The sequence below is a fragment of the Oxyura jamaicensis genome, chromosome 3 (genome assembly GCF_011077185.1).
Source record: "Oxyura jamaicensis isolate SHBP4307 breed ruddy duck chromosome 3, BPBGC_Ojam_1.0, whole genome shotgun sequence".
NCBI classification, from domain to species: domain Eukaryota; kingdom Metazoa; phylum Chordata; class Aves; order Anseriformes; family Anatidae; genus Oxyura; species Oxyura jamaicensis.
Window position 1 is genome coordinate 108,481,604 of NC_048895.1, and position 25,942 is coordinate 108,507,545.

General features: G+C 48.3%; 1 protein-coding gene across 1 annotated transcript; it reads right to left on the reverse strand.

Moving 5' to 3' along the window:
* Nucleotides 1–186: 186 nt before the first annotated feature.
* SDC1 (syndecan 1) lies at nucleotides 187–25,794 on the reverse strand. Its single transcript, XM_035322023.1, has 5 exons — nucleotides 25,496–25,794; nucleotides 4,864–4,945; nucleotides 3,325–3,812; nucleotides 2,976–3,105; nucleotides 187–2,435 (listed from the first exon to the last, which is right to left on the reverse strand). The coding sequence occupies exons 1-5, from the start codon at nucleotides 25,550–25,552 to the stop codon at nucleotides 2,269–2,271; spliced, it is 924 nt and encodes a 307-aa protein (XP_035177914.1). The 5' UTR covers nucleotides 25,553–25,794; the 3' UTR covers nucleotides 187–2,268.
* Between the last annotated feature and the right edge of the window lie 148 nt (nucleotides 25,795–25,942).

Genomic DNA, 25,942 nt, shown 5'->3' on the forward strand with positions numbered 1-25,942 from the left:
CGCCCCATGCAGGGTGAGCAGGAAATGTCTCACACTTCCCCATTCTGCACAGAGCATCCTTATATTTAGCACCAAGCTTCACATTTCATACATAGAATCCAGATTCCTTAAAGACCTGGGAAGTCTTACAGACCTCATCTACTTTGTGAAGTTATGATGTAGAGCAACACTCACACATCAGACGCATTCTTGCCAAAATGCCATTTATTGCAGTATACCTTTACAGGGCATACAGATAACCAAATGTTGCATCTTTTGTTAGAACTCATATCTCATTTGTACCACTTAAATAACACAGAATGTCATGTTTGTTTCACAAACTGTCAGTTTAGACTACCAAAATATACAGTTTTTCCTTTCCCCCAAGCAAGGTTGTGAGGTACAACTGAAGTTTACCACTTTATCTTCCTGTGCTTTACAAGACTCTTTTCATAGATAAACCTATCAAACAACATTTCTACATTCCTATACAAAGCAAAGAATTACAGCTGAAATTAACACCATCCGGTTGTTGCATTAACCTATAAAAATTAATTCAGTAAAAAAAAAAAAAGACATAATGGACTTTGCAGCTTTATTTAAAAACAGCTGGCTACATACATGCACAAGCTTTTCTTGTGCATCAAGAAGAGTTTTGAATCAAATTTTTTTTTCTTGGGTTTGTAGAGAAGGCACCAATTTTAGCTGCATAGCAGCTCAGGAGTGTTTTAAACTTCATTTAAATTACACAGGTTTTTAAGTTTTACTGTTAACCTGCAGCATTTGTACCAACTGTTGCAGTATTCACCAATATTCTCCAATCATTCCCTCTGGCTCAACAGCACAAATATTTACATCAGTCATAAACACTCCTCCACCCCCCTTGCCTTCTGTGCTGAGTGATGAGGAACTGAACTTGCAAGAAGCTAGCTGAAGACAGAGCAGAAGGCTTGTGCAGAACACCACACTTCTCTTCTCACTCGGTTCTGATGTACCCTGGAGAACTCCAAAGCCTCAATGAGGCTTCGGTGTCTTGTATCTGGCAATACATTGACCACCAACAGCTTCAGGCATCCAGACTTTCCTCAGGAGGTGCTTCTCAGCCCTTGCTAGTCTGACATCCCTTGAGTTGCTTCTCTCCAAAGTGCAGGAACAGCTTCTGAAGAGAGGCGTTCCGGAATCGTGAGAGTCAAGCACATCAACTCTTGTATATATTTAAGGCCATCTGCACTTTGCCTTCCTCAGACTTGGGTCAGATGCTGTGTTTCTCTACTCCTTAGCTGCGAAGGTGTGATATGCTGCGTTCTACCTTCCACCCCTGTGTGCCGAAGTCGTAGCATTCACCACGTTCTGAGACAACCACCGTGAACATGGCACAGAGAGGTAAGTGCTACAATGTGCTGTCAGCCACCTGGTGACTCCACAGTAGCACGGGGTCAGAGTATTTACAGCTTGACAGCCAACCCTAGGTTCAGCACCTAAGAGGGAATGTCTGAGATGAGAATGCTTAGAAAAATCCACTTCTTGCCTAAGCCTAGAAGGATCAAGAGCACTGGTAGTGGGACAGACCAATGCTACTGGTAACATGAAGTCTCTACTTAGTTTTGGGGGTTTTGTGTTACTATATGCACCAGCTGCTTAGGAGCTGGTTCAGAGTACGGGATAATGTTATGTGATCTTTTCCGAAATATAAGTTACTTTAAACCACGTGACAGTCATTTGCTTACCCTGCCCCTCACACCTCCTTTCACTAGAAGTCATGGTCAGCATGATGTTTCACAGGCATTAAGTGCTCCAAATACGGCAGCTAGAAAGAGATCGAGTATTGCAGTGTACCAAACTTCTGCCCAGCGCAGCCATTTGTTACACTTAAAACACATCTATGAGTTAAATAGGAAGGATCCCTGCTATACAGAATTTGAGCACTGTTAATCGTTCATTCTTGCCATCCCTTTCCCTAAATATCAAGAGGTTTGTACATACAGTGCTCCCTTATCTTCTCCCCACCGCCTGCCCCAGCAGTCTTTAGATAAACCAAAGCGAGTTTAGGAACTTGCAGTCCCACTTCTGTTAAAAAAAAAAAAAAAAAAGTTGTGCAAGAAAGCAGGGAATGTTCAGTGAATCCAGATCTACTTTGTAGTTACAAAAATTTCCAATGGCAAGGTGGTAAGGGCAAATAACCCAGTGATCATATGGCTTAAGTTTAATGCAAAGCGCACTAGGAGGTCCATGTGCAGGGAGAGAAGAGTCCAAGAAAGATGGATTAAGAAGTGTCCTGAAGATCAGAGTTTATGCATAGAATTCTTCTTGTTTGTGTGGTTTTTGGTATCCTCCGTTAGACTGTTTTGGTTCATCCAGTGAATAGCTTCCTTCGTCTTTTTTCTTCATTCTGTACAGCATAAATGCAACTAGAAACACTGCGAACACCAAGCCTACTAGTCCTCCAGCAATAACACCTGGAAGGGGGAGAAAACACAGATTACTCTGAGTGCCATGCCAGATAACGTCAGTCTGATCATATGCTTCCAGGTTGTTCCTTAAAGCATGATCCCTCAATTCATGATTTCCAGAAATGACCTTGTCCTTTTACCCCCCCCCCAAACCAGTCATCCTTCCATTACCAAGAGCCTACTCATCTGCACGTAAATCTACAGAAATAGATCACCCACTGGGCAAGGCAGTGTTGTTCAACTCCAGTAATTTGACCCAGGCAGCATTAGAGCAGTTTTACAGTAATTTTGGAGTGAAGGGATAGATTTTAACCTAAAATTTCAGATAACTAGCGGTGTCTTCCTTGCTATTACCAGATTAATATTTGCCCCATTAAGGATTCAGCAACACTAAATCACAGATCACCACCCCCATTTCAGAAAGCTCTAGTGTCAAAGGTTCACTTTCATACTCCGAAATGTACTTGCAGAACTGCAGCTTCTGCTGCCTGGGAGAGTCCTACAGGAGTCTACTTTTACCAACTACAAATCCAGAATATCAGGTACCTCCAAGAACTTCTTTCCTGTCCATAATTCCTGAGGCTCCTGCTGCTTTGGCATTCCTCCCAGAGTCAGCCGGCACTTCAGAGTTCTGGGTGGGGACCAAATCCTCATCTTTAATCAAGATGAAGTCTCCCTGTTGGGACACACAAGGCAGGTTATTCATGTTTCTCATCATGGCTGTTACTGGAGACTTTCCACAGCTTTGTTTTTTTCTCATCTAAAGCCCTCCACCAATATAACATATTAAACTGATCATTGGTTTGAACAAATTACCACCCCTTCTGCAAACCAAAGTTACCACAGTTACTAGAGCCGTCTCCTTGGAAAGTGTGTCAAAGCTACTAGTCCTCACCGGGTCTCCGGAGCCATCTTCAGAAACCTCCTCCTGTGTAGGAGCTACACCCTCTGGAGCTGTCGTGGGGGCAGCAGTGACGCCTCCCTTGTGATGGATGGTGGAGTCAGTCTGAACTACGTTTATAGTGTCTGGCGTGTCAGATGCAGGGGCTTTAGGTTCAGGCTCATGGACCGTGTCTGAGGCTTCTGAAGGAATTACGTGAAGCACCGAAGGAAAGTGAGTAGTGGGGCTTCTCACTGTTGTAACCACATCGTTTGTTGGTTTCTCATCAGGTGAGCCCAGGATGGGTACTTCATCCTTCACAGCTACAACTGGCTCCACTGTCACCACATTACTAGTTGCAGGGGGAGCTGTAACTTCCTTTTCAGTTCGGCTCTCAGTTCTGGGAAACAGCTGTTCATTGAAATTCACTGGTGTTGCTGGTAATGAGGAGTTAGTCGGCTCTGCTGGGATTCTCCAGGTGAGAGACGGGTCAGTCAGGGGACCTGCAAAACAAAAAATATTAACCTTGGTCAGCTCAGAGACCTATTAACAGTTACCTTCTGGACACCAGTCTAAGGGAGGAAGCCTAACCTGCACAGCCAATTTTCATACTAACAGCAGTTCACTTTGTAGTTCCTTATCCTCTTCAGTGTAGCAAGGAAAGGACAGAGCAACGTGCTATTCAAGAACACTTTGTTAGTTGGTTTAAAGCACTTGTATAGCACACGGGAGTCTGTTTGCAGACATGCTTACAAGGAGGATGTCTGCTATCCAGTACGCTGGCTGCTCAGGGTGCTTAGCTGGCTCTTATGCCATAAGTACCTTTTATGCAATTCAGAGTAGTCACCCATATACACAACACCTTTAGTCACTGACACATTTGGTGGTATTATTCATGCAGAATTTCATCTTAAAAAAAATCAAGCCTGTGGTTGGAAGGAAGCAGAAGCATGGTTTAGTTTCCAAATGCTTTGCTCTTTCCGCAGTAGCATCTCAACTTCAGTTCAACACTGAACACCAGAGTTGTCTCTCATGCATTTAGTAATCATTCTGACAGACTTTTTCCCCACCCTAAAAACCCTTTATTATGTTTTTTAAAAAAAAATTACGGCCCATGGGAACTTGCACATCTGATGACAGATAAAATTTGCACTGGATGTATGCTGGCAGCTAGGGGTTTACACACCCTCAAATGGTATCTCCTTCCAGCTCGTGAGAGGCCAAAACAGCCTTCTTACAGCCTGTGTGCCCCACAAGTAAAGAATCACTGTGGTTTCATAACATTTTTATGTGGTATCTCATATTAGCAATGACATACCTGCTTCTGCTCCCTTTCAAGTCTCCTACAACTCATTTTCTGCTAATTGTTAATATCTAAAGCAGTACAAGATGAATAGATTGGGCTCTTGCTCTGTTCCCAACTCTGATATTCTGGGGCAAAGGGGTGTGATTATTTTTCCCCCCTCCTTTTACCAAGGACGCTCATCAAGATCTCAGCTGGCACATTCTGGAAGGATCAAGCAGCAACAGTACAAGTATTGTTTAGTAACTCACCTGCACCTGAACCTGAGAAACCATCATCATCATCACCAGATGAATCAAGATCTTCAGGAGGGAGGTTCAGATTTGTAGTTTGCTTTAAAGAGGAAAGGAAAAGGTGTGTTACTGATGAGATAACTTAAACTAATCATGCTGCTTGTGCAGCGTCTCCTCTAAGGGCTCATGAAGGTTACACAAACTTTCAATGCTCAGAGTGCATTGTCTCATCTTTCTTCAGTCTGTCCCCCCCGCCCAAAAGAGCAGTTCTGATTAATGTCAGAAAGGTCAGCCTTGCTGTCTCCCTTCTCTGTGCTGCTTCCAGGCTGTACTTGCTCTGGGAAAGAAAGCAAGGAATCCATTCAGAGAGCTGCATCTTGGTAGCAGCTGATGCTCAGTCCATCCACAACATAACCATGATGCTGCAAGTTTTGACTGCTCACTTCTTTGCTATCTACCAAACTGTTCATCTGTGAATTACCACATTGTTTCTAAGGGTGGGGAAAGAAACAGAAAACTTCGGCTGCTCTGCCTTTTTCAGCCCCATCTGTGTTCAGATATCTGAAACCACAGCATCTAACGAAGTAGAATCAGATTCCCTTTTAATAAATGCCAACACTCTATCAACTCCCAAGACAGAAGCCAGCCTTCCGTGTAGGAGAATACAGCCCTCAGCTTCCTACATTTAAGCTTCAAGGAGTACAATAACCAGCAGCCTCATTTCAGTGCTGAAACAAGAGGCCAAATCCCTGTTCTACTGCACCTGTTTGTCATAACACACAATGTTCAAAGCTGTTCAGGATATCCAAAGAAGACAACACTAAATAAAGCAGTGATTACTTGCTGGCTCCACTTACTGTTCACATCAGTGGACATATTTGACTCTCAGCTCATGTCTAGCTGCGGGTTTATTTCTGCAGGACTACCAATACCCAATGAGTCATTGCTTCCTATAAATTTCATCTTTCCCTATCCAACTACATTTGCCATTTTCCAGAATTTTGACTTCTATCCTATCCTCAAATTGCCCTCACTATCCCTTTCCAGCACTGCCCAATCTGCAAGGTTAGCAGATACTGCATTGCATCACAGAAGTTGGGTCTGTTTCTGATCATGGTTTTATCAGGACCAAAATCTCATTTTATTATGTAAAAAGAGGAACATACATTCTTGCCAGCTTTGCACCAAGCTCAGTGCAGTTCTCTAGCTTGCATTAACGTAGTGTCATTTAAAAAGGACATCATATAATCATATAATCAGAGAACACTTTGGGTTGGAAAGGACCATCTAAAGATCATCTGGTTCCAACGCCCCAGCCCTGGGCAGGTACTGCTCCCACCAGACCAGGCTGCCCAAAGCCCCATCCAGCTTGGCCTTGGGCGCTTCCAAGGATGGGGCATCCACAGCTTCTCTGGGCTACCCGTGCCAGTGCCTCACTGCCCTCAGAATAAAACATTTCTTACAAATATCTAATCTAAATCTACCCTCTTTTAGTTTAAAGCCATTACTTCTTGTCCAGTCACTGCACCCCCTCACAAGGAGTCCCTCCCCAGCTTTCCTGTAGCCCCCTTTAGGCACTGGCAGGCTGCTGTAAGGTGTCCCCAGAGCTTTCTCTTCAGGCTGAACAAACCCAACTCCCTCAGACTGTCTTCATAGGGGAGGTGCTCCAGCCCTCTGATCATCCTTGTGGCCCTCTTCTGGAATCACTCTAATACTTCCACGTCCTTCTTGTGCTGGGGGCCCCAGAGCTGAACGCAGGGCTCCAGGTGGGGTCTCACAAGAACAGAGCAGAGGGGGACAGTCACCTCCTTCGCCCTGCCGGCTATGCTACTTTTGATGCAGGCAGGATATGGCTGGCTTTGTGGGCTGCAAGCGCACATTGCTGGCTCATGATGGCTTCTCATCAACCAACACACCCAGCTCCTTCTCCTCAGGGCTGCTCTCAGTCTGTTCTCCACCCAGCCTGTTTGTGCTTGGGATTGCCCCAGCCCAGATGCAGGGCCTTGCACTTGGCCCTGTTGAACCTCTTGAGGCTCACACAGGCCCACCTCTCAGGCCTGTCCAGGTCCCCCTGGATGGCATCATTTCCCAGCGTGTCAACCACACCACACAGCTTGGTGTCATCAGCCAAAGTGCTGAGGGTGCACTCAATCCCACTGTCCGTGTCACCAGCAGAGATGTCAAACAGCTCCGGTGCCAATACCAACAATACCAACTCCTGAGGAACACCACTCGTTATTGGGTCTATACCTAGAGCAAGACTATTTTCATCCTAGGAAGGAGTTAGCTCTGTTGCTGTGTCTGACAGATCATACCACTGCTGGCTTTCTCACTGTCAACTTCATTACCTATATGGCTGTATTTACCTTTTTTTTTTTTTTAACAATACCAGATTTGTCCAATTTTCTCTTCCTTCCTTTATACTTTCGATTTATACTCTCCATTCCTTTTATTCCTTTATACTCTCCATTCTACACATTTCCATAGAACAATTAGTTTCCAAAGTGGTTAACCAGCCCATTAGATGTTTAAAAGGCCTGACTTTTCTGAAGACACAAGTATGCAGTGGATCACCAAACTACTATTAAACCTTTTTTAGCAGCCTTCTTTGGTTGTCACTTGCCTTCTCTACTGGAGAAAAAATAAAATCTTTAGGCTTCTAAAATATCTCTAGAGTAATTTCTAAGAAGAAATTGTCCTGTAATCTTACGTTTAGCTGCACTTCATGAGGTGATTTGGATTTTTAGATTTGTCCCTGCTTGTTTGCACTGTGCTTATGTACTCACCCATGTTAACTAGGTCAGGTAAGTACTTCCCGTACGCTTTCCTTCTCGTGGCCAGGGCCAGTGACTCACCCAAGCAATATCAGAAGCGCAGTGAGATCTGAGTACGAACCGTTGGTGCCCGAAGAACACGGAAAGACTTTGGCTTCCCAAATTCTGCTCCTTTGAGCTTCCTTTCCAGTAAGTTCACACGTGAAGCCAGACTTTAGACACTGCCCCTCTGGGGTGGTTAGGGGAGTTTGGGGGGCATTTTTCTCCCTCTTTTCCTCCATCAGTAGCACCAAGCACAACTCTTTGTTCTCTCACTCTGAGTTTTTCCTCCCAGTAGAAAGATGCTGCCTTGAAGCTGTTAGTAACCCCTCCAGGTTTTAACTGAAGAACAAGACTGCCAACACAGTTTAAGACAGACACCACACTCCTTTACCTAGGATCAAGATTAACTTCCCTCCAAATTTGAATTAAGGGGTAGCTCATACAGGATTTCCAAGAACACCTGTGCAGATTTGGTGGTCCGCAGACCACAGCAGAAAGGATCACAAACTGTCAGGAAATTAAATAGCAGATGTTGATCTTTACTACCAAACCAGCACCCCTTCCCCTTTTGGTGTTAAGGGGTGTGGGTGCTCAGTCATGCTATGCTTCCTTCCTTTTTATCCCAGTATGTTCAGCAAGCCTAGCCTTCCATTTCCCCTCACACCTGAGTTTCCAGCCTCTTCCCAGGCTGAGGCATGTCCTGCTTCTCCGTAGCCTTTGCCATGTACCTGTCGGAAGGCTAGTTGTGTTTCTGTATCTTGTCAGGAATGGCGAGGTACCCCTTGGAGAGGAAGGGCAAGCACGGCACAGTGCAAACATCTGCAGGGCTGTGCCATTGTGCATTCATCCAGTTTCACTACACGTGCGTGCATTAAGGAACATTTGCCTAATTTATGTAAGTGGATGTTATATAAAGACCACCCTTCTTGCTCCCTAGACTTCGGCAGGAGGGAAAGGCAGTGAGTAACCTTTCCTTGTGACACCACAAACCGTGAGCACTGCCGAAAGGTCAGGCTGCTATAACGATCAGCTGCTGGAGGATTTCAGACACGGCAAGGTTAACATAAGACACTGACTCAGGACAGCATCGGAAGAGATTGAACTAATTTGGGTTTAGATAAAGAAACCTCATGGTCAAGGCTTTTCCATGACCTTTTGCTGCAGATGAGTTTCACCAATGGGAAAGGTTTTGGTAAGTCAGGAGGATTAGGGGTGCAGAACACAGATTGAATCTCCAGGTTGTGCCATCATGCGTAAGAGCTGGAAATAAATTCCAGCTTCAAGCAAGATTGCCCGACCGACAATTTTGTATCACTTTAGCTACCGTCAGCATGCTTTCAGAAATCACTTCCATCATCATCCAGTTTAATTTCCAGGCCCTTGGGACTATTTAGGGACCATTCACATTATAATTGATTCCAGAGAAATTGGATGAACACAGCTAAGTTCAGGCTGTGGATCTGTTAAGGACAGATCTCTGATAGCATCCCATATATTCTAGTCAAAAAGCTGACAGTTTTGATATTGCACTTACAACATGCTGCTTTTTTATGATTTAGATAATGCCTTTTTTTTTTTTTAAGCAACCTACACAACTGATTAGAAATACTTGCCTAGCCCAGGGAAATCCTTTGCAGTTTGGTGATGCCAAACTCGGCTGCCTAACGCGAAGGATAAACATTTTCACAGCATGTTCGATGGCACTGACCAGTTCCCGTTAAGCAGCAGGGACCTCCTTCCCCCAGTGACAAAGCCGCCTGTCTGGGGGAAACCCTCAGGAAACTGTTCTGCTCTCACTGAGCCCTGCATTGTTACAGAACAATGGTTATTCAGTTCTGCTGGGACAACCAGAAAGCTGCTTGGTGGCATCTTCCATAGCCAGACTTTCACAACTCATTAGCAATATTATTGGCTCCAGAAGTCTGACACAGACTTAAAAAAAAAAAAAAAAGCATAATTTCTAACCATTCTTCAGCGTTCGTCTTGATCGCAGCCTTGACACACAACTCTTTTTGTGCTGCCGTGAAGTTCCCCCCTGCTCGAGCCCAGATCTCAAGTACTGCTTCACGATGAAGGGGAGATTTATGGTTTATTGATCCCACCCCACCCAAACTGGGAACCGCATTTCTTTAATTTGAAGTCATGGTGTATATAAAAGGAAGCAGCTTATTTCAAACTGTTCTTTGAGGTTAAGCAAAAACATGGGCTTTGCCACAAGCTCCTACAAGCCCTAAACTAGATTAAGGATGATTTGTATCCCACTCTTATTAATCCTAGTTAGGGATCAGCCTATTACTGCAGTGTCAGAAACACTTGAAATCCTCCTTTATCTGAATAATGCTGTTAAATTTGCACGTTGTTTCTCCAAGTGGTAAATCCTCCTTATTCAGCTGAATGAGCTCTCCCACCCAAATCATCTCCCTGAGCATCCTACAGGATTCTTCCAACTTTATGGGAAGCAAAACCAATGACTTGCAATGTTGTTTAAAGAGACTTACACGAATAAGATAAGCATTTGCTTTCTAGTTTGCCTACCACATATTACACTGAAGCATGAACGACTTGCACAAGGATTTGGAACAGCCCTAAAATAAAGCCAAATGGAAAGGTTTCTTTTTTTTTCTATACACTGAAGAGCAGAGGTAGTCCAACAGAACTGCTATCTGAGGCAGAGCAGCGCAAAGAGCTCCTAACCTCAAAATATTTATATTAGTGTGTGGGAAGACAAAACCTCCTGCTGAAAGAAATGTTAGCTTTGTTAAACCTTGATATTCTCAAGTTAATAAACCCACACACGATTAACTCCAGTCCCAGCTGTCTGTGGTCTTCAGACAGCTTAAGAAAAGCAATCTTTTCTTAGGAAGAGAAAGAACAGCAGAGCCAGCAGCCTCCTCACCTATCCCCCCTCCTCCTGCAGGCTACAGGCTGCTAGTACTGTCAGCCATGCACACCTTCAATTTTAACAGGCAGACTTAAATCCCAGAGTAGCTGAAACAGAACTGATGCTTTTATGTGACAAGTCAGCAGTGATGTTTGCGTGCAGGTCTGACCCACCAGAAGCCAGTAGCAGTGAGGCACCACTGCTAGCAGCTTGCCTGGTGGCCCTGCAGGTTAATGAAGTAGTTCTCTTCCCAGAAGAGCCAAAGAAGCAGACTTCCAGCAGAGGTCAAAGAGCAGAAAGACAGCTACAAACTGTCCCACGAGCAGCCCACAGATTGCACAGCAGGATTATTGTTTAATCCCCAGCTAGTCTTCCGATCAAGGCTGTTCAAAGCACTACCACTAGCTGTCCTCCCTATTTCAGGTGGTATCATTCCCCTTTGCTCCAAAGAGCTTCTGCCGTGCCCCAGCAGGCTTCAGCATCCTCACTGCTTCACGTATCAGCTTTTATCAACTGGAATAAGGCTGGCACGTGGCTCCTGGGGGCTCCTTCCGTAGGTTAGGCAGCTGCCAAGTGGAACACGAAGCATGCTCCTTCGCTCCGCAATGCAAGCACTGGAACAGCAGCAAGAGGCGAGTACATTAGTTAATCCGGCTGCTTCTCTATCAGATCTTCATTTGTATCTGGAAAACCATTGCCAAGTAAGCTCTTTCTGACCTCCTCTTTTGATTTTGGCTGGTGCCTTGAGAGGAGGACTGTGTTTGAGGGAGAGATCCTTAGATGGATGCGACCACAGCTGCTTTTCTTTGAAGCACGAAGCAGCCGATCATCACAGAGCAGTCACCTCTGGGCAACTGGCTCTGCAGGCAGTGAGACACCTTCCAACACTGACTCAAAATAGGTTGAGAGCTTTTAGGATCTGTTCCACTATGGGCAGAACCGGTTCTAAGAACTGCCCATTGTCTGCTAGGCTTTGATTTACTTTTTTTTTTTGGTGTGTGAAGTTTCATGGCCACAGCTGTAAAAGCATACTGTGATCCTCTGAGCAAGGTGCAGTGGCCAAGAAGAGGAGCACCCAGAGCCTGCCCTTTCGTAGGCATTGGAATTATAGCCTGGGGCTGAGTCTATGTAGCTACTCCACGTGCACCACAACTACGGTCCTAATAGTTACCAGGTGAGACTCTGAAGTTACCATGCTGCTGTCCAATCAGCATTACACTTTCTCCTTACTGTGACAAGGCAACTTTTTAAATTAAGAAGGGCTGAAACACAGCAATCAACATGCCAAGAGTGAAAAGGAACCAGCCTGTCACCTTCAGCTGGGCTTTCACATCCTGTACTTCAGGCTGTTCGCCCCACCACCTCCCCCTGAGCATGTCACTTCATGCTCCCTGGACATAGCTCCTCATGCAGTCTCACGGTGAACCAGATCAGGGAACTGGTCTGGTTAAAGAAAAAAAAGAAAGCCAGCACCGTCATGCAAAGAATTTTCCAGCAGGACCAGTTCTCCAATCCTGCTCGGTGCATGAATGCCTGAGTGTTTGTATTGGCGCAGGGGCGCAGCGCGGCAGCCAGGGCTGCTGAAGCAGCTCCTCCAGAATCCCAGGCTGGGTTCCTGGGATGCTGACACACATTCACCTCCCCTGCGGCAGGGGGGAGGGGGGAGGAAAATACCCTGCCACCAACATGCATTATGGAAATGTGCACCACCACCCTCAGACTGCAGGCTAGATGCAAAGCAGAGGCTGACTCAAAGGGCTGCACAGGTCTACACACAAAGCAAGGAGAGAGGCTGCAGGGAGACTTCTCTCCTGGTGAGTCTGTTTGTTCACGACAGGTAAGGTTGGTCCCTAAGTCTGACAAGAGTGCTTTTAAGTCCTCCCTGACCTCCTAAATGCAGCTCCTTAGTCACAGCAGCCAAGGTTAGATGGATGCCACAGTCAGAGTAGTAGCACTGCTTTTGTCTCAGGCCACCTGAGCTTCACGAGATGTCCAGGGCAACTTCAGTTTTGTACTGGGCAGGGAGTGCATTGCATGTCCTTCAGCAGAGAGTGCTGAGCAATGCCAGGGCAGCCAGAGTCCCACAGGGCTGCAGACTCCACAGCTGGCAAGTCTGTGGCCACACACCACTCATGGCATCAGCAATAACACACCACGTGTTCTCTCTCTTAAACAGCTCCCCTAGAAGTCCTGGGAGTCCTTCAGCAATACGGAGATGCTCAGTTAGATCATGTGCTCCTGCTTTTCCACCTGGACGGTGGACAGGTGAGGGCTGTCAGGATACGGCCCAAGAAGTCCCAGTAAGAGCCAGGCACCTTCTGTCACCCACGTTCAAGGCAGCCAGCGTTGGAAGACACAGCCTAATGAGTTTTCCCTGCAGCTAATCTCATGGGAAGCAGTCAGTTCAGTTTTATGCTAGAACTGCTTTTCTTTAAAGAGCCTTCGCTGCAGCTCTTTAGCATACTTGATAGTTCAGTCATTCATTTCTTCAGATAGCAAAGGAAAGGCACAGCCAATGCATAATCTCAAAGAGTTGTGCCAAGTAGGTGCAGCAAAATGAGGCCAGGCAGCAAACAGCACCCGTTCATCCCAGGGAATTGTTTTCAAACTATTTCAGCTGGTGTGAAAGATGAGCACTGAGCTGTGTCAGCTGGGACTGGACAACACCAACTTGCCTAAAAACCCTTCAATTTAATGTCACCGGCACTTCTTAGCTTCTAGTGTAGAAAAACCAGCAGGGAAGGCTGAGTTTTGCAGCAACAGCCAGTTCACCTACTGGTTTGGAAAAGCACAGACCAAGATTAGCTTAGTTCAGGCAAAGCCAGTGGGCTGCCACTGCCGGGAACCCTGGCAAGTAAAGTAAAGAACCCTGGAAAGTAAAGGTTACAAGATGGGTGTATCCTGCAGGTCACAGGACATCTTTATGAACCACAAGCCCATCCAGTAAAGGACTTTGGCAGCCCCAAACTCCCTACCTATACACGCCAGTAACCACAATGCAGATAGACATCACCCTCCTGATGCAAAAATCAAAAGTGACAGGAGCTAAGTAAGGTTCCTGATATGCCTTCACCCCCCTGCAGCAGCACAGCCACATGCCCTCTGGCTAGCACGTACTCCAGCTCGGCCAGTTCACCAGCACGGTGACTGCAGCACTCACACAGCCCCTGCTACAGGGTTCAGGCAGGGGTTGAGCAACTCCCCTCAGGCCAGTCAGCAGCAGCCACAGCCACTTCAAGGGAGACTGAACTTTGTAGTGTCGCCCTCCAACACGTATGTACACACTGACCTTAGGTCTTCAACAGCAGACCCAGCAAAACCAGCCCCTGCTGTCAGCTACCTGTTCCCATCCATGTGCAGGCCTCTGTTGCCCAACAGCCTGGCTTGCAGCTGGATATGAATTCCTTTCCTCGCCCCATCTCCAGCCGCCCACTCGTCCTGTGCTACAGGGTCAGCATTGAGGACTGTCATCAGAACAAAAATCCCAATAAAGCAGATTAATTAGCATTGCAGATCTTCCCTCAGACCCAGCCTTGGACCACATCTTGCTGCATCAGCAAAGCATCACCAGCAGGTCAACAGAGGTGATCCTGCCTCTCTGCTCTGCACTGGTGAGGCCACAGCTGGAGTAGTGTGTCCAGTTCTGGGCTCCCCAGTACAAGACAGATGTGGGCATACTGGAGAGTTCAGCGTAGGGCCACAAAGACAATAAAGGGACTGGAGCGTGTGTCCTGTGAGGAAAGGCTGAGAGAGCTTTTCAGCCTGGAGGAGAGAAGGCTGGGGGGATCTTATCAGTGTCTATCAGTCCCTGAAGGGGGGTGCAAGGAGCCAGGTTCTGTTTGGTGGTGCCCGGTGCCAGGACAAGAGGCAATGGGCACAGACAGGAACACTGGAGGCTCCCTCTGAGCAGGAAGAAACACTTTCTTTATATCGGGGTGACCCAGCACTGGCACAGGGTGCCCCAAGATGCTATGGAGTCTCCTCCTTGGAGATCTTCATAAGCCGCCTGGACGTGGTCCTGGGCACCCTGCTCCAGGTGTCTGCTGGAGCAGGGGATGGACCAGGCAAGCTCTAGAGGTGCCTTCCAACCTCAGCCATTCTCTGATTCACCAGACTCAGAGCTGTAAAGCAGCAAGTGTTTCCAATGGTCCCATCTGAGGCTGCCTTCTTCCAGTAGGCCTGTGAGCTCAAACTGGTCAGTGTGCAGCTGGAGGCCACGTGCCAGGGCGCTGACAGGGTCAGCCCTACATGCTCCTGCTGCTCTGGCCATCACTGCAGAACGGAGTGGGAGCCTGCAGCACACCAGTGCCAGGACACAAGAGACACCTTGGTCCCACAGGAACACAACTTGATCTTTGCATCTTCAGCCAGTCAGCTCAGGAAGCTACAGCTCAGGAATTGGAGACATGTCTATAGGAAAGTGTGGTGTGCTCTCTATCATCTCAGGTCTTCAAGTTAGGCTGGTGGCACACTGAGTCACTGATGCCACTCAGCAGCACCTAGAAAACACACACGTGCCTCTGGTCCTGGGGAAGCTTGCTTCCTGGAGGCAGATGCCACACAACTGGTGGAACCCATTTCATATTAGCCTCATACCAGCCTTTGTATGATCAGCATGAGTATGTAGCTACAGCTCCATGGGTGCTCTGACTTGAGCAGATGTGTCCCCAGAAGGCAGAAGTGCCCCCACCACACGCTACACAGTGTTCTGGGAGGGAAGAAGATGCTCAGCTTCACCACAGGAAGGGAAGCCAAGATGCAGCCTGCAATACCTTCGGCCTCCAGGAATTGTTATCAGGCAAGGGTGAATGCAACAGCCTTTGGTATCTAGGCACAGGGCTAGGAGAAGACCTAGGTTCTTATCTTAATCCTGGGAGTTTCCCTCTTCTCCTTGAACTCTAGCAATTACCTAGTGTAAGATATGCCAAGGAGCCAGGAGACAAAGTGGTAAGATCTTCCTGAAGGATCACAGAAGCTTTTTCACTGTATTAGTGACACACATTCAGGCTCTAATTCGAGCAAAGTGCTTGTATAGTACTAAGTGAAATCCAAGTTTCAGATAAAAAAATCCCGGTATATCATCAAACTAAGGGTTTACTGGCAGTATTTCTGGTTGCCAGCAGCCAGCAAGGTGTTTTAACCTTAGCAGAACAATGAGCTTGCAACCCTGGAGGTATCAAAGAATCAGAGAATGACCAAGGTCGGAAGGGACCTCTGGGAGTCACCTGGTTCAATCCCCTGTGCTTGAGCAGGGACACTGACAACAGGTTGCCAAAGGTACCAAAGGTCTTAGCTAAAGAAGGCTAGTTGATAAACATAGTAAGGCTACTTAGATCTACTAATAGCTTTAAAACAAAACAAAAAATGCTGATAGGATATTCTGATTAAATCAGGCTACAGCAGAGCCACCCAGACTTAAGATTTTTATATGAAGATATATCCTACAGAAACTGGATATATCCTATAGCAACTGCCTGTGCACAAGACAACAAGAACTACTACCCACTGACACTTCAATGGCATATTCACTTGCCAGCTTTAAGGTCAGCTGCTGCCAAACTCTGCTTTAGCTTTCCAGTTGATCTGCCTATAGTTGACTCTACGGGACGTGCACCAAGTCTTTCATGTCATCACAACCAGCCTGAGACTCAACAATCCAGGGCCTTCTTGATTGCTTCTGTAAGCTCCACATTTGCTCCAGAAGAAGAAATTATGAAGTCTCCAATGCTTGTTAAACAACTTTTTGTTAACAATCTGCATTCTCCATACCCTTACGCCCAACATCTTCTACCTTTAAGTGATGTCTTTCGACAAAGATCTCATTCCCATCTCCTCAGTTCCAGCACCATCCCTCCCCAAGCAAACCCCAGTGAGGGTTTGACTGATCAGGGAGCTGGAAGTACCCAAAAAAAACACCCCAAAAGAGCCAGTGGCTTACCCAGACAGCAGCCCCGTGTCCGTCTCATGTGTGCAACAGATGGCAGGACCGGTCACACCCCACAGCCTGATCCCTTCCTGCTGTTATCTGCCCGGCTGCTGCAGGAGGCAGCGACTATTTGCAAGTACGCTGCAGAAGCTAATGAGGCTCAGGCAACAAAATGAGCCAACAGTTGGCATTCAGCAACTCCCTTCGGTTTGGTCACGCTTGCTACAGCCAAGCTCTAGCTCGTTCTGAGGAATTCCGTGCTGCTCAGCAGGACTCATGTCAGTCAGATGCGAGTCTGTTTGGAGGGAACTTGTGAGTCTCTATCAGCAGCCAGTTGCTGGACTCAGGAAAAGCATGTAAGCAGCTTTAGATTTCATTTTTGATCCAATTGAGTGCGATTTCTGCATCTTGGCAGGTCTTACTCTACCCCTGCACGGTTAAGTTTACTCTTTGCATTTGCTTCTATGCCCCATCATTTCCAATTTCAATTAAATCAGTGTGGACGTGAAAAAATTACATCTTCCCCTACATCAGGAGGCATGCCATCAGGTCTGTTTTATCCACAGCACCTCATAGCATTGACTAAGTCTAGATGGTTTATAATGCAGAAATCTCCCCTGCCAAACAGATGCAGTTAGCACTAGCATAGCCGTGCACACAAGGACCCAACATCTCTACCAAATGCAGCAGCCACATCTCAGGTGTAGAACACCCTGGTCCCCCATCTCAAGAGGGGCTTTCAGCTTCACCCCATCCCAAGATCCCTCTCAAAGAGACACTTTCAGGTTCACCCCTTCCTTCCACACAGTCCTAGCAGCTCCTGAGCACCGGTGCCCATGCTGAAGGAAAGCAGCAGGTAAGCCTTTCAGGGACTGCTTGCCTCCTTGGAACAAACAGCAGCAGGACAGATGGCCTGTGGGCACAGGCTGGACCACATTTCACTCAACTATTCCAACACTGCTCAACCTGCATGAATTCCCTACTCCATCGAAATAGGCACTCTCACAACCGCTGGAGCATACAGCAAGTGATCTACCCACAGTAAGTGGTACAGAGCTCAAGCTCTTGGCACAACGGCTCTCGTGTTCTCTGTGCTCAGGTTTACAGAAGCATTGGTAATCCTGTTCGTCAGACAAAGGTCTGACAGCAGTTGCTTGCTACTACCCCTGTTTACAGTTAAATTATGCAACACCAGAATGAGATTATGGAAGCTGGCTGGTGTGCTTCCAAGCTGAGTCATGAGGGTGTAGAGGTACCGTTTCAAAGCTGGAGCATTGAATGAAATCCTCCCATCAGAAACAGTTTTCAAATCCTGCTGCTGCAATTGCGCTCCAATTACCAAGATTTACTCACCTCAGAAGTAAGCATTAGACTTTTTTTGAGTAAACACCTAGTGGGTTAAGATTAAACTAATCCACTCTGATCTAGAGTAGCTCAGTTAAACCATTCAGTACCACATCTGTAGAAGGGAGCCCTGAGCAAGGCGGGACAAATCACAGAGTTTGCCTTTGATCCAAGTCTCATTATAACAGATACCACCCTCGGCTACCTCATGCCGTTGTGTCTGGGCCTACAGCTGGTTCGCCTGCCCTCCCCACGGCCTTGCTTCAGGGAAATCACCGAGTCACTAGAGGAGGTTTGAGTTTAGAGGGAAAAGCTACCACATTTGTGGGGCCTGGACTCCTGCCTCTTACGGGCTGCTAAGACTTAACATGTCGTGATTTGGACACCTTTGCATTTTACACATCTGCATCGTGAAGAGAAAAGAGATCACTAGTGCCACCTTTGATGGACTGTCCACCATTAAGACAAATTATTAAAACTGTTAACACAAACCATTAAACTGCAACACAAGGTAAAGTGCTTTAGTACCAAGTTAGTTGTAGCACAACGTCCCTTAGGTCAGGCAAGGAGTATCTTCAGAATAGCTAGATGCCACGTAACAGTAGATCAAACTAATTCTAAAGACACTGCTCAAATGTCACTAAGTTGAAGACATTTCATACAGGAATAAAATTCTGGGTCTACTCACTGACCACCAACTCTAGTCAACACAACAGACCTCTAAAGAAAGCAGAACAAAACATGCTGAAGGATCAACCTTATGGGCTAATACCAAAAGGACAGGCTGAATCGCTGGCATATACCAGCACCATCACGACCACACTAACTGCTTTGCTGTTTCGTATTATTCACCCTCAGTTGATTGATTACATGGGATTTCTTGTGCAGCTGTTGCTCATCCCTCTGATGCACCCAAAAGGTTCGGTATTCGCCGAGAGAACCGTGATATCCTATTAAGGGCTTTCACTTTCTTTTACTGTATACAGCACTTTTCACAATTTCATAATTTCCTGGCCTGTTGCCAGAGACCCACCGGCTACATCCATGCTAGTAAATTAAACAATATCAGGGAACATCCCCGGGCACTGGAACACAATCTACACCATCAAATTATTAGAATGATCCCAGGAAGCTGTGAGCCTTGCCAACTGGTATGCCCCCAAATGATGTATGGGAACACTCCTCGGCAGGCAGTATGGATGCAGAACGGAGCAGGGGGGAAGGCATTAAGGGACAGCTAAGAAAATAAGGTTTGCTCTACAGCTGGGACTCCAGAATTTAAATTGGCCACAGGACAATTTCCAGCCCATTTAACTTACAGGAACAAGTAAATACGGAGTCATTTTTTACCCCCTTTGGCTGCGTGCTAGGGAGGAGGGGGCACACAGCGCATTCAGCACTTTGGAGCTCTGATCACATCTCCCAGCTTCTGTAGCAAGAAGCTCACCACCATTTCTCAGCCGTAACTGCTGAGGAGCCTTTTACAAGTTATTTAGAGATGCTTCAGAGCAGGGCCGATGCCGCTGGAGGATTAAGCTCACAGCGTTCCTGTTCAGGGCCATGAGTCAGTTGATGTAAGTGCCCGATAGCAGAGCACTCCTTTGCCACTGCCCAGACATGCCAGAGTCAGCCTCTTTTGTTAGGCGCTTTGTTCGCTGATGGGAAAGTAGTCACGATCTAGATGATTCCTCCGTTAGGACAGAAAGCGATTTAGAAGTCAAAGCTGTCTAGCTGCAGGCTGTTAGGCAAGTTTCGATGCAAGCCTCACTACCACTTTTCCACTGCACGTAGGTGCCACTTACACCCTGGTAGAGCCAGTGAGGTGGACAAATCTCATTTGGCCATCAGATCCGCCAGTGCAAGAGTCTTTATTACAGTTTCATAAGCACAGAGCACAGCAGGAGAGTGAAAAATATCACTTATATCACTGTTTGTATCAGACACAAACTCAAGCAAGCTTTTTAGTTCCTCTGGTTTGGACTCTTACCCTTCTTACCCCTCAACTTCTTGACCAAAGAAGGTCTGGGCTCTACTAATGAAGGTATCTATTAGCTGGTCAGTAGGATAACATGTCCTGTCTCCTGCAGAGATGCTCCTACCCCAGAAGGACATTTTGGTAGACACAGGCTGTCCTGAGCTCCTGTGCTTGTGCAGAGAGCAGGTACACAGGCCTCCCAGATCACCCATCCTGGGATCAGGGCGTACAGTCTCCAAACCCTGCTACAAGCTGGTCAACAAACCACACAAGAAGGGGAAATCTCTCTGTGTGTGTTTTTCCACTCTACTGGTCTCAAAAGCATACAAAAAGGCATCAAAAAGGTCCTGTTTTGGGACGGGGAGAGCCTAACTTCCTACAATGCTGTAGCTGCCAGCCCTGTATGCTCCCAGGGAGCATGCAACAGCTCCCTACCAACACAGCCACAGCAGCACCGCCATGACATGGAGCTTCACAAAAGCTCTCATCTGGAAGTTGTTACGCTAATCACTGCTTGCTCTCCAGATGGCAGACTGGCTCCATGCTCCCCTGCCCACCTCCAGCTTCAATATTCAGTCTGCTCTTCTAGTAATCCCTTGATGCAAGGGGCTGGACGGGAGCTGCTGACCACGTTTACTGACAACGACATTAGAAACTAATTAGAAGAGTTTTCCTGTGTTCAGCACGGGGCAGTCCTGGTCTGAAGTGCTGCCCAGAAAGCATTTGTCGCTCTCTCCTTACAACGGGAACAGAGTTCAGGTTTCCCTCCAATTAAGAGGCAACGAGCTCCTCATCACGTGGTGCAGGCAGACAAAAGATCAATCCCCTTAGGAGCTATGGCTGTGTACGCATGGGCAACGGAGCCAGGACACCCCAAGGAGCCATGAACCAGCTGCACTTTGCTGGTGACAGGAGTGTGCCTGGGACTGCCTACAGCCAAGCACCAGGACTGCCAGCCTCCGCTTCCATGGCACACAAGGTACCACCATTACTGCTCTGATGGTGCGGTAAAGTTACAGGGTGGAGATGGCAAGAGCCACCACGAAAGGCAAGATACCCCAAGTATTTTTGGCAGGCACGTCCCCATCTTATATCACTGCCTTCAATTTAGTCCAGAGTTATTCTGCAACAGCAACCATGAAGAGCTTTCAGGTATCAGAAGGACCCTGAATGCTAGGAAACAAGAATGGGCATTAAAATGAATAATATTGAAAAAGTAAGGGCTGTGGAGAAGAGAGAGTTCTGCCAGAGAGCAGGGTGGTATGATGTGCAAATGAAGCAGCATGAGCGCTTCAACTGATCAAAACCCAAGAGTTTCGAACTCGAAACCTCGCAGGAACGCCATGACTTGCACCATCTCCGTGACTCAGTTGGAACTGCAGTGACTCAACAGGAAGCTCCATCACCAGCCCCGTCCAAGCGCCACTAGCACACTGGTTCCCATCCAGCTAAGCAGGCCTCACTGGTGAGACTGGTCTCAGCGGTGCGATACAAACATTACAGCCTGGCGTGGCAAAGAGCCCAAGCTAACAGATTCTGTTGGATCTGTGCCGGTTCCACAAGACCTAGAACGTCAACTGCAGCCAAGCTCTGCTTGAGAAACTGCGAGGTTGGGAAACCACCACATTAGCAGATGTTGCTCCACAAGGGCTGCTTGTAGGAGGTCCAAATGTTATCTCACCTTGAGGTGAGGCTTCACAGTGCAGGAACTTCTCCACTAGCATCTCCACAGCAGAAAGTACGCTATCCCAGGTTTCTAGCCAGGCCAGATAAAGCTCATTTCTGCGGTACACCAAGAGCCCAGCAGAGCAGTGGTTCAAATGGAGTATGCTACTCAACTCGTAACTTAGGGACATGATAAGAAAACTGATGCTCAGCACCAAGCTCTAAAGGAGACAGCATGTGATCCTGGCCTTTAGAGTGTCTTCTTCTCAGCTCAGAGGATAAATGAACCTGTAAGAAATACCAGAGCTCCTTGTACTGCTGGTCAGAACAGCTTCCTCTTTGCAAATTCACTGCCTTATCAAAGCCTAGGGAGTAACAAAGGTGCCTCACTTCTAATCCACCAATAAACCGCATCTTAAGATACTAAAATACTCTAATCCCCCCTCAAAAGCTCACGGTTCCTTCTCCCTCTAAAAAGACGCGTGCACGTATGTTTCTGCTCCCATTTCTCACTTCAGAGCGCTGATACAGAAGCCAGCTATACTCCCCGATTTCTTCCACAGCCCATAGCAGAGCGAGGCTGGGCTATTGTTCGGAGGCACTGATCCTGTTGCACCAGAACAGGAGAGAGCTGTTGTTCTAGCTGAAAGCTGATGTTTCCCACTGCTTTGCTAGCTCTCTTGGCACAGGAACAGCAGCGGTCTAGACCATTTGTTTATGGAGAGGGTTAGCAGGAAAGTTTTCACAAGAGCAGCGCTTTCAGGTACATCGCTCCCAGATTAAGAAACTAATGTGAAGGTGTCTGTGCTCCCCTTACGGTCAGAATGAGATCCAGTCAGCTGAGCCCAGACAGAGCCATTCACCTCAAAGCAGACACGCAGGAGCTGGTCAGATAACCACTCTCTTTGGCTGACTGATTGCAGTGCTGTGACTATAATCAGAGCTTGGGCACCTAGTGCACATGTAGACACCTACATTGAGGTGTCTTAACATCAGCTGAACATTGTCCCGAGGGCTATGTGCTACTTGAAGTATCCTACGTTTCAGCAAGCGCATCAGGGTCTTGCTGTCCTGAAGTTCTGTACTCAGAGCTCTGAGTTAATAAAGAGGAGATCTAAGATAAAGCTGTATTGCTTCAATAGTTTCATCACTGACATCACCCCTTCAGGAAAGAGTCAGAGAATGGCTCAGGTTGGAAGGGACCCCAAAGACCACCCAGTTCCAACCCCCTGCCATGGGCAGGGATGCCACCCACTAGATCAGGTTGCCCAGGGCCTCATCCAACCTGGCCTTGAACATCTCCAGGGATGGGGAAAGAGGTCATGTCTTCTCTCTCCCAGGAAACTCCCTCCTCTATCTGCTCCTATAGCTGGCCCCACTAAAATCCCAGCTCCCTAGGTGCCAGGTAACACATGCATTTGTGCAGTGTCCCTCTCAGAGGCATTAGTATGGTCCTCAGACACAAGAGCCATATCAAACAAGGTTAGGACAAGGCACTACTATACAGGCCACCTGGAGACATCTACCCACTAGCAATGCAAAACACATACTTAAAATGGACCAATTTTGCTGCTAAAACAGCAGCCTACATTTCAGGTTAGTGCACTCGCTTAATTTTAGAAGGCTTACAGGTTTCTTGCACTTGCTGCAACTTGTCTCGGGTTGTTAGAAGATTGTTTGGTTTCCAGAAGTTTCAGAGTGCTGCCATTAAAAGTGTTAGCTCTTCTAGCCACTTAAAACTGCCAGAAACCTGGAACAAAAGGCTAGAAACTCACAGCAGAGCCCCCTTCCCCAGCACAACTGCTCTCATCAGAGCTGACTCACTGTTTTCAGGGAGGGAGCTACCAGCAGAGGCTCACAAAGAGAAGCACAGTTTACAGTACTTGATAAATAATGTGACGCTGTTCTGTAGGTACTTCTTCAGAAGAAAGTGTTTCCTTCTTATCCACTGCCTACATGTTTAATAAGCAAGCCGGGCTACCTAATTTCTTCTAATTAGCTTGCATTCAGATAGCAATGACATCACCCTTGGAAAAAGGTTCTGCCTGCCCTGCTAAGCTTGCATTAACCACCAGCACGCACCCACACCAGATGAAAGAATTGAAACCCCGTTCTCCTCAAGGTGCAGGCTGGATTGTACGCTGTCCTCCTCCATGCTCACCTGGCTTTGAAGCAAAAATATCCCTTTGGGACAATAACCAGGCTAATCCATTAAGATGCATCAGCCTTCTTATTTCAAGAAATTCAATGCCCCCATCAATTCAAAGACGAATTTTAATCTCATATGGGATGTTTGAGTAGCAAAGTGTTATCTTGAGGAAGCAGAGGAACCTGCAACTATTCCTGCTCCTAAGAGTGCTCTGAAAGAAAACAGCTATCATTTGGCCACTTTCTTGTTCCTGCTGCTTAGTTAAGTCCTGCAGCGACAGTCAAGGGTCAAGTGATGTGCTGGAGGCAGTGGTACACCCTCCCATAACCAGACCACCAAGAGTCCAGCACACCCATGCCAGCGCCCGTAACACCGTGACCTGCCACATGCAAAGGACTGCGTAAGGTCACTCTGCTTTCTCCGCTCAATGCCGAGCACAGCCACTTGATGCAAAAGGCTGATTTCTCCAGCTGGGTGGGAAAGGCAGCCTCATCTGTGTCACTGACATTTTGACATGGAAGGCGGCCACGTGATCCCCAGGAGGGAACCGGCCTCAGCGCTGAGTCACCACCGAGAGCCCCGAGGACTCCTCTGTTGCTCACCAGGACGTCCCTCAACCTGAAGCATCAGCCAGGCCGTCTCCCCACGCACAGGAAAACTCCAGATGAGCATTCACTTCATGCCTTTACCATTTCTAATAAGAAACATTTATCATTGGGTAATTTTATCCAAACGCGCTGCAGAGGCTGCAAGTAAACTGCAGTTTTTCCACTCTATTCATTAGAAAGCTCATTCAAGAGTGACGAGCAGAGCCCTCTCCCCACGAGGCAGGGCTGATTACGTTCATGCGCTTGTCATTTTTGGCCACCTCACGGACCAACTACTCACTACCCTGTGTGCTAGCAGGCTGGATGTCCACATCTACAGGCAGAGCTCGCAGGCAGGACGGCACGGCAAAACCGCAGGTATTTTGAGCGGCCTCGGTCCTGCTGTGCACTTTGTTCTACCACTCCTTATCCAACTACCGATGTAGATTGTCTCCAGACCAGTTTCAAATCAATTATAACATTTCTGAATGAAATAAAAAAGAAGGGGAAGCGTGGTTTGATTCCGATGCTCCTGCCCACACAAAGCCTCAGGTTCTGCTTGCTCCTCGCTGCTCGGCGTGGCTGAAGGCTCCTGAGCAATGCACGCAAGCACCTGGGGAGTGAGCACCCTTCACGGTGTGAGGAATTGATGGCTGTGTGCCCCCCGGGGGATGCCAAGCAGGGCTCCCACCCCACACAAACCACCAGGAGAGCTCCCACAGAAGGAGCTGAGGCTGCTGTGGCCAGACCCCGCCGGGCAGCGCCGGGCCAGCCACCCTCTCCTCTAGTCGCGGATGACATCTGGCGGCTGCTGCTGCGGCAGGGAGCCGGGGCTTTCCGAGGCTGCAGCCCCACAGGGCCTCCTCCCCCCGAGCTCCCCGGAGCGCGGAGCTGCTCCTGGAGCGCCGGAGTTTGGAGGAAGCGCACACCGAGCCGGGGAGGGCAGAGGGGAGCGGGGCACGGCCCCAGGAGGCTCCGGACCCCCAGCAGGGCACCACCACCCACTGCCCGGGCCAAAAAGAGGTCCACAAAGGGACCTCCCCGGCCACAAAGGGCCCGATGCGAGGCTCACCCCAGCCCCGAGGGACCAAGGGGGGGCCACCGGGTGGCCGCGGCGTGCTCGGAGCCACTCAGCGGGGCGGAGCCGCCGGCAGGTCGGGAGCAGCAGCGGGGCTGCTTTGAATTAAGGCTCCCGCCAGCACAAAAGGCCATTGAATCCCCTCCCAAACCACCACCCCGACCCGGCCGGACGAGGCAGCGCTCCCCAGCCCCCGCAGCCCCCCGCCGCCCCCCGCCGCCGGGCTCACCGGGAGGGCAGTGTGCAGGCAGAGCGCCAGCAGCCACACGGCCGCCGCGCCGATCATCCTTCCTCCGCGCCGGGCTCGGCACTGCCCTTTCCTCTCGGGCTCCCCTCTCGGAGTACGCTTTAGAAAGATCTGCCGGCTTTCACTCTTGAATTTTCAATTTTTTTCCTTTTTTTCCCTCCTTTCACCCTCCCTTCACCAGCCGCTCTCGTGCTCTCTCTGCGGCGGCGAGGAGTTGAACTCTGTCTTTTAATGAACCCACTGCAACAACCTTCACCTTACGGCCACCCCCCCGGCCGGCTCCGCCTCCCCTCGGCTCCCCTCCCCTCGGCTCCCCGCGCCGGCCCCAGCCCTGCCCCGGCCCGGCTCGGCCCGGCCCGGCCCGGCCCTGCCCGCCCCCGCGCTACCTGCGCCGCCAGCCCCCGGCCGCCCTCCGCCGGTCCCCCCCCG

What these genes read in the sequence shown, in the direction of transcription:
- SDC1 (XM_035322023.1), bottom strand. Translation starts at nt 25,552, where the DNA reads ATGATCGGCGCGGCGGCCGTGTGGCTGCTGGCGCTCTGCCTGCACACT. An exon ending in TTTCTCAGGTTCAGGTGCAG is followed by an intron (nt 3,813 to 4,863) that starts GTGAGTTACTAA and finishes TTTGTTTTGCAG; the next exon opens with GTCCCCTGACTGACCCGTCT. An exon ending in AAGATGGCTCCGGAGACCCG is followed by an intron (nt 3,106 to 3,324) that starts GTGAGGACTAGT and finishes GTGTCCCAACAG; the next exon opens with GGAGACTTCATCTTGATTAA.